Here is an 8,981-nt window from a genome sequence, read left to right on the forward strand (position 1 = left end):
CCAGGGGGAGTTACCACCTACCCACCCAGGGGGAGTTACCACCTACCCACCCAGGGGGAGTTACCACCTACCCACCCAGGGGGAGTTACCACCTACCCACCCAGGGGGAGTTACCACCTACCCACCCAGGGGGAGTTACCACCTACCCACCCAGGGGGAGTTACCACTGGTCATCAAAAAAAAAGAAAAAGCCTCGTACCACTACTATGAACATGGTGTTATGAAGCCTCGTACCACTACTATGAACATGGTGTTATAAAGCCTCGTACCACTACTATGAACATGGTGTTATGAAGCCTCGTACCACTAATATGAACATGGTGTTATGAAGCCTCGTACCACTAATATGAACATGGTGTTATGAAGCCACGTACCACTAATATGAACATGGTGTTATGAAGCCTCGTACCACTAATATGAACATGGTGTTATAAAGCCTCGTACCACTACTATGAACATGGTGTTATGAAGCCTCGTACCACTAATATGAACATGGTGTTATGAAGCCTCGTACCACTAATATGAACATGGTGTTATGAAGCCACGTACCACTAATATGAACATGGTGTTATGAAGCCTCGTACCACTAATATGAACATGGTGTTATGAAGCCTCGTACCACTAATATGAACATGGTGTTGTTAAAAAGCCCCGTACCACTAATATGAACATGGTGTTATGAAGCCACGTACCACTAATATGAACATGGTGTTATGAAGCCTCGTACCACTAATATAACATGGTGTTATGAAGCCTCGTACCACTAATATGAGCATGGTGTTATAAAGCCTCGTACCACTAATATGAACATGGTGTTATGAAGCCTCGTACCGCTAATATGAGCATGGTGTTGTTATAAAGCCTCATACAACTAATATGAACATGGTGTTATGAAGCCTCGTACCACTAATATGAACATGATGTTCTTATGAAGCCTCGTACCACTAAAATGAGCACGGTGTTGTAAAGCCTCGTACCACTAATATGAACATGGTGTTATGAAGCCTCGTACCACTAATATGAACATGGTGTTATGAAGCCTCGTACCACTAATATGAACTTGGTGTTATGAAGCCTTGTACCACTAATATGAACATGGTGTTATGAAGCCTCGTACCACTAATATGAACATGGTGTTATGAAGCCACGTACCACTAATATGAACATGGTGTTATGAAGCCTCGTACCACTAATATGAACATGGTGTTATGAAGCCACGTACCACTAATATGAGCATGGTGTTGTTATAAAGCCTCGTACCACTAATATGAGCATGGTGTTATGAAGCCTCGTACCACTAATATGAGCATGGTGTTATGAAGCCTCGTACCACTAATATGAGCATGATGGGTCCCAGGTAGATGACCATAAAGAATCCTGAAATCATGGCCAGAGACAGAACCCCTCGGATCCACCAGTTCTTCCATCTGGAAACACAATACACACAGATACACATCAACACACACAGATACACATCAACACAGACAGATACACACAGATACACATCAACACACACACAGATACACATCAACACACACACAGATACACATCAACACAGACAGATACACACAGATACACATCAACACACACACAGATACACATCAACACACACACAGATACACAACACACACACACACACACACACACACAGATACACATCAACACACACACAGATACACATCAACACAGACAGATACACACAGATACACATCAACACACACACAGATACACATCAACACACACACAGATACACATCAACACAGACAGATACACATCAACACACACACAGATACACATCAACACACACACACACACACACACACACACAGATACACATCAACACACACACACACACACACACACAGATACACATCAACACACACACACACACACACACACACACACAGATACACATCAACACACACAGATACATCAATACGTTTTCGTCTTTTGAGCTTCTAGTCATGAAATCTATGCAGCCTTTTTATAGCTACTTTTTACAGGCCTTCTGGGACATATACAGCGTTCCTCACTGAGCTCCTATTGGACCTTGTAGTCATGGCAGATAATATTAAAATATTTGGTGACTTCAATATTCACATGGAAAAGTCCACAGACCCACTCTAAAAGACCTTTCGGAGCCATCATCGACTCAGTGGGTTTTGTCCAACATGTCTTCGGACCTATGCATTGCCACAGTCATACTCCGGACCTAGTTTTGTCCTGTGGAATAAATATTGTGAATTTAAATGCTTTTCTTCATAATCCTGGACTATCGGACCACCATTTTATTACATACGCAACCGCAAAAAAAAGTATCTGCTCAGACCCCAACCAAGGATGATCAAAATGTCGAGCTATACATTCTCGGACACCCAAAGATTCCTAGATGCCCTTCTAGACTCCCTCCTTCTACCCAAGGACGTCGCATTACAAACATACGTTAACCACCTAACCAAGGATCTATGTTTAACCTTGAGTAATACCCGAGATGCAGTTGCACCCTTAAAAACCTCAAAAACATTTGTCACAAGAAATTAGCTCCTTGCTATACAGAAAATACCCGAGCTCAAACACGCTTCTAGAAAATTGGAACGTAAATGGCGCTCCACCAAACCTAAAGTTTTCCGACCGGCTTGGAAAGACCGTAGCGTGCAATATCGAAGAGCCATCACTTTTAAGCTCGATTAGCCTATTTTTCCAACCTAATTGAGGAGAATAAGAACAATCCAAAATGTATTTTTGATACTGTCGCAAAGCTAACTAAAAAGCAGCATTCCCCAAGAGAGGATGGCTTTCACTTCAGCAGGAATAAATTCATGAACTTCTTTGAGGAAAAGATCATGATCATTAGAAAGCAAATGACGGACTCCTCTTTAAATCTGCGTATTCCTCCAAAGCTCAGGTTGTCCTGAGTCTGCAAGTTTTTTTTAGTACTATATCTCTTGACACATTGATGAAAATAAACATGGCCTCTAAACCTTCAAGCTGCATACTGGACCCTATTCCAACTAAACTACCGAAAGAGCTACTTCCTGTGTTTGACCCTCCTATGTTGAACATAACTTACAGCTAGCTCCCTGTCCTCAGGATGTGTACCAAACTCACTTAATGTTGCAGTAATAAAGCCTCTTGTAAAGCCAAAGCTTGACTCTGAATATATATATTTTTTAAAGGTATTAAAATTGGCCTATATCGAATCTCCCTGTTTAAAAAAAAACCTGTTGTGTAGCAACTCACTGCCTTCCTGAAGACAAATAACCTATACGAAACACTTCAGTCTGGTTTCAGATGGGTTTCAGACCCCATCATATTACTGAGACTGTGCTCGTAAAAGGTAGTAAATTAGGTAGTAAATTACCATTTAATGGCGTCAGACCGAGGCTCTGCATCTGCCCTTGTGCTCCTAGGCCTTAGTGCCGCTTCTGACAACATCGTTCACCACATTCTTTTGAAGAGATTGGAAACCCTAATTGGTCGACACCGACAAGTTCTGGCCAAGACGCTTGTGGGAGTCGTAGACCAAGACGGAGAACACCATCGTGTTTGTGAGAGTCTCATCTTTCCATAGAGGGGTCATAGTCGTTTGTAGGCCAACAGTTCGGACGTGAGAAGACTGATTTTCTGGATATCACATGGTCTGACAAACACCACTTTAGCTCGGCCACCTTTCTCCAGATGCAGAATAATCGACAGAGCGGAGGATTGAGACTCATCCAATGCAGAAGCCCCCCCCCCCCCCCCCCCCCACATTATTTCTTGCTCGGGGATTGTTTTATTATGCTAATTAGATTTCGGGGGGGGGCGTGGTCATCGACCTTAGGGGGGTTTTAACGCACATTCCCGCCTCAACTTCCTGTTGAGACACTGAAGTGTGTGTGTATTTGTGTGTGTGTTACCTGGGGTTGAGGCCCTCCACAGCCTTGTTGAGGAACTGTGGAGTGTTGTCTACTGTGGAGGGAGGAACTTCTGGAGTGCCTGCGTTAGACTCTCGGTCTCCATCTCCCTCTCCTCCAGCCAGACCCAATCTGTCCTCTCCAGCTGCCTCCTAAAAAAAAACACACACACACACACACACACACACACACACACACACACACACACACACACACACACACACACACACACACACACACACACACACACACACACACACACACACACACACACACACACACACACACACACACACACACACACACCAGATGTAGAATACTAGTGTGTCAGCACAAAGAAAACCAAACAATGATACTATACTGAACCAAAATATAAAGACGCAACATGTAAAAAGATCCTATTTCCATAGGCACAAAAAGTGTTAACATCTCTGTTAATGAGCATTTCTCTTTTGCCAAGATATGCCACACCTGTCAGATGGATGGATTATCAAGAAGCATTATCATTACACAGGTGCGCCTTGTGCTGGGGACAATAAAAGGCCACTAAAACACAACACAATGCCACAGATGTCTCAAGTTGAGGGAGCGTGCAATTGGCACGCTGACTGCAGGAATGTCCACTAGAGCTGTTGCCAGATAATTTAAATGTTAATTTCTCTACCATAAGCCGCCTCCAACGTTGTTTTAGAGAATTTGGCAGTACGTTCAACTGGCCTCACAACCACATGTAACCACGCCAGCCCAGGACCTCCACATCTGGCTTCTTCACCTGCTGGATCGTCTGAGACCAGTCGCCCAGACAGCTGATGAAACGAATAAGTAATTTTGTATGTAATAAAGCCCTCATTCTGATTGGCTGGGCCTGGCTCCCCAGTGGGTTGACCTATGCCCTACCAGGCCCACCCATGGTTGCACCCCTGCCCAGTCATGTGAAATCCATAGATTAGGGCCTATTTTTTTTATTTCAATTGACTGTTTTCCTTATCTTAACTTCTCTGGGATATGTGGGACGTTAGCGTCCCACCTCAACAGCAGCCAGTGAAATTGCATGGCGCCAAATTCAAAAACAGAAATCCCATAATTAAAATTCCTCAAACATACAAATATTTTACACCATTTTAAAGATAAACTTGTTGTAAATCCAGCCACAGTGTCCAATTTCAAAAAGGCTTTACTGCGAAAACAGACCAAACGATTATGTTAGGTCACCGCCTCGTCACAGAGAAACACAGCCATTTTTCCAGCAAAAGAGAGGCGACACAAAAAGCAGAAAGAGATCAAATTAATCACTAACCTTTGATGATCTTCATCAGATGACACTCATAGGACTTCATGTTACACAATACATGTATGTTTTGTTCGATAAAGTTCATATTTATATGCAAAAATCTCAGTTTACATTGGTGCGTTATTTTCAGTAGTTCCAAAACATCCGGTGATTTTGCAGAGAGCCACATCAATTTACAGAAATACTCATAATAAACATTGCTAAAAGATACAAGTGTTATGCATGGGATTTTAGATCCACTACTCCTTAATGGAACCGCTGTGTCAGATTTCAAAAAAACTTTCCGGAAAAGTTTCACCATGCAATAATCTGAGAACGGCGCTCAGACACAAAAACAAGCCATAGAGATATCCGCCATGTTGTGGTGTCAACAGAAGTCAGAAATAGCATTATAAATATTCACTTACCTTTGATGATCTTCATCAGAATGCACTCCCAGGAATCCCAGTTCCACAATAAATATTTATTTTGTTTGATAATGTCCATCATTTACGTCCAAATACCTAATTTTTGTTCGCGCGTTTAGTACACAATCCAAACTCACGGAGGCGCGGGCAAGTCCAGGGGAAAGTTCAGATGAAAAGTCATATTACAGTTCGTAGAAACATGTCAAACGAAGTATAGAATCAATCTTTAGGATGTTTTTATCATAAATCTTCAATAATGTTTCAACCGGAAAATTCCTTTGTCTGTAGAAATGCAATGGAACGCAGGTCACTCTCACGTGAGAGCCCTGACTCATTCAGCTCTCATTCCCCCCTCCTTCACAGTAGAAGCGTCAAACAAGGTTCTAAAGACTGTTGACATGTAGTGGAAGCCGTAGGAAGTGCAATATTACCCCATAGACACTGTATATTCAATAGGCAATATCTTGAAAAACTACTAACCTCAGATTTCTCACTTCCTGGTTGGACTTTTTCTCAGGTTTTTGCCTGCCATATGAGTTCTGTTATACTCACAGACATCATTCAAACAGTTGTAGAAACTTCAGAGTGCTTTCTATCAAAATCTACTAATTATATGCATATTCAGCTTTAATGGCTGAGTAGCAGACAGTTTACTCTGGGCACCTTTTTATCCAAGCTTCTCAATACTGTCCCCCAGTCCCAAAGAAGTTAACTTCCTGTTGAACGCGGAACGAGGGAAAGCTCGGTTTGTTGTTTTGAAAGTGTATTGGAAAGTTCTTAGCAGCTAGCTAACTTCTTACTTTGGATCCCGCTAACAGTCTGCATCAGTTGCTGGGACTGCTATTCTCTGTCCAGTGATCCTGCCGACCAAGGCCGGGTCGGAGGAGCTATTTGGTGTAGCAGCTAGTCTAGCTGCTAGCTAGCTGCCTATCAAGCTAGCGGGGTTTGAGGGCTTGAACGTAGCGCGTGGCTGGGACCGCAGATTGTCCCGCGTTTGTGGCTGTCTAGATCCCTGTTGTTATTGCATTCAACAAAGCATGTGTCCATGTATGCTGATGATTCAACCAGCTACGCATCAGCAACCACCGCTAATGAAGTCACAGAAACTCTCAAAGAGTAGCAGTTTGTTTTGGAATGGGTGGCCAGTAATAAACTGGTCCTGAATATCTCTAAAACTAAGAGTATTGTATTTGGTGCAAATCATTCCCTAAGTTCTAGACCTCAGCTGAATCTGGTAATGAATGGTGTGGCCGTTGAACAAGTTGAGGAGACTAAATTACTTGGCGTTACCTTAGATTGTAAACTGTCATGGTCAAAACATATAGATTCTATGGTTTTAAAGATGGGGAGAGGTCTGTCCGTAATAAAGAGATTTTGACACCACATTCCCCGAAAGCAAGTTCTGCAGGCTCTAGTTCTGTCTTATCTTTGATTATTGTCCAGTCGTGTGGTCCAGTGCTGCAAGGAAAGACCTAGTTAAGCTGCAGCTGGTCCAGAACAGAGCAAAACGTCTTGCTCTTCATTGTAATCAAAGGGCTGATATAAATACTATGCATGTCAGTGTCTCTTGGCTAAGAGTTGAGGAGAGTGATTGCCTCACTTCTTTTTACAAGAAATGTGTAGAAAATCCCAAATAGTTTGCATTGTCAACTTACACAGAGCTCTGACACAAACACACACTTATCCCATCAGACATGCCACCAGGGGTCTTTTCACAGTCCCCAAATCCAGAACAAATTCAAGAAAGCGTACAGTATTATATAGAGCCCATATTGCATGGAACTCCCATATCATATTGCTCAAATAACAGCAAACCTGGTTTCAAAAACAGATAAAGCAACACCTCGCGGCACAACGCCTCGCGGCACAACGCCTCGCGGCACACCGCCTCGCGGCACATCGCCTCGCGGCACAACGCCTCGCGGCACATCGCCTCTCCCCAATCTGAACTAGATCGTTTCTGTGTATGTATTTACATGTGGCTACGTGCATCTTTTACATTTTTTAATCGATGTAGTTATGGCTGTTCATGTCTATTAATGTTCTGTATTATATATCATGTTTCCTGTTTTGTGTGGAAGAGTAGCTGCTGTTTTTGCAACAGCTAATGGGGATCCTAATTAAATACCAAAGAGCTCTAGAAAGAGGCCTGAGATTCCGAGCTGGAATTCCCGAGCTGGAATTCCCCTCCCACAGTTGATTTCTTCAAACCAAGCTGCTTACCTATTGCAGATTCAGTCTTCCCAGCCCGGTGCAGGTCTACAATTTTGTTTCTGGTGTCCTTTGACAGCTCTTTGGTCTTGGCCATAGTGGAGTTTGGAGTGTGACTGTTTGAGGTTGTGGACAGGTGTCTTTTATACTGATAACAAGTTTAAACAGGTGCCATTAATACAGGTAACGAGTGGAGGACAGAGGAGCCTCTTAAAGAAGAAGTTACAGGTCTGTGAGAGCCAGAAATCTTGCTTGTTTGTAGGTGACCAAATACTTAATTTCCACCATAATTTGCAAATAAATTAATTAAAAATCCTACAATGTGATTTTCTGGATTTTTTTCCCCTCATTTTGTCTGTCATAGTTGAAGTGTACCTATGAGGAAAATTACAAGCCCCTCATCTGTTTAAGTGGGAGAACTTGCACAATTGGTGGCTGACTAAATACTTTTTTTGCCCCACTGTGCTTGAAGACAGGGTAAAGTGACTAGGCATCAGGATAGATACTAATGAGGTATTTGAAGGAAATTCTGTGAACTTTCAATAAAATTCCCTGGTTTTCCAGAAATTCTGGTTGGAGGATTCTGGACTTTATAAATAAAATGTTTTGTGGTTGCATTTAACTGACGAAAATGCTGTTATAAGAGGCTATCAAAGGCCACCAAATGAGAGAAGTGGGGGGGGGGGGGGGATTCAAGTGTATTTTTCCCCAGTCGTATGTGGGAAATTCCCACTTGGTTACGGATGCACCATATCTCCTTCAGTGTCAGATGCTCTCATAAAGGGGGGTGGGGCGTTTCTCCAGGGTAACGTGATGGGCTGTCCCTTAAGTACGAGAAACACAGGGTTCATTGACCAATTCATTGAAAACTTGGTCTTTGGCTTGCTTAAATAGAGCTGGTACTACCCGGCAGCTTGAATGGATGCAAGAGGAAAGCTTGCAACGTGGCTCAAGCACTTTCACGAGGTGCTCAAACTCCCTATTTTCAACCAATGAGAATGGTTTATAGACGCGGATATGCGCCCTAAGACTGTACAGAATGTATTTTAAAACGGAAGAGCCCGGGGAAAAAAATTTCAGCTCAAATTTACTCAAGAGGCATAGCCTATAGTGTTTTTATGTAGTAAATATATATACATTTTTATGTATTCAAATCGGGTTCACAGTGTGGACCGA

The 8,981-nt window shown here is 42.7% G+C and overlaps 1 protein-coding gene across 1 annotated transcript in view; it reads right to left on the reverse strand.

Moving 5' to 3' along the window:
- LOC139399215 (phosphatidate cytidylyltransferase 2-like) overlaps positions 1-7,524 on the reverse strand; it is a 32,685-nt gene extending 25,161 nt beyond the window's left edge. The window contains exons 1-3 of the mRNA XM_071144729.1: positions 7,438-7,524; positions 3,900-4,048; positions 1,331-1,427 (exon numbers count right to left, since the gene is read on the reverse strand). Coding sequence (XP_071000830.1) covers positions 1,331-1,427; positions 3,900-4,048; positions 7,438-7,524 — 333 coding nt within the window. The remainder of the gene's footprint in view (positions 1-1,330; positions 1,428-3,899; positions 4,049-7,437) is intronic.
- Between the last annotated feature and the right edge of the window lie 1,457 nt (positions 7,525-8,981).

Source organism: Oncorhynchus clarkii, unplaced genomic scaffold (genome assembly GCF_045791955.1).
Source record: "Oncorhynchus clarkii lewisi isolate Uvic-CL-2024 unplaced genomic scaffold, UVic_Ocla_1.0 unplaced_contig_14060_pilon_pilon, whole genome shotgun sequence".
NCBI lineage: Eukaryota > Metazoa > Chordata > Actinopteri > Salmoniformes > Salmonidae > Oncorhynchus > Oncorhynchus clarkii.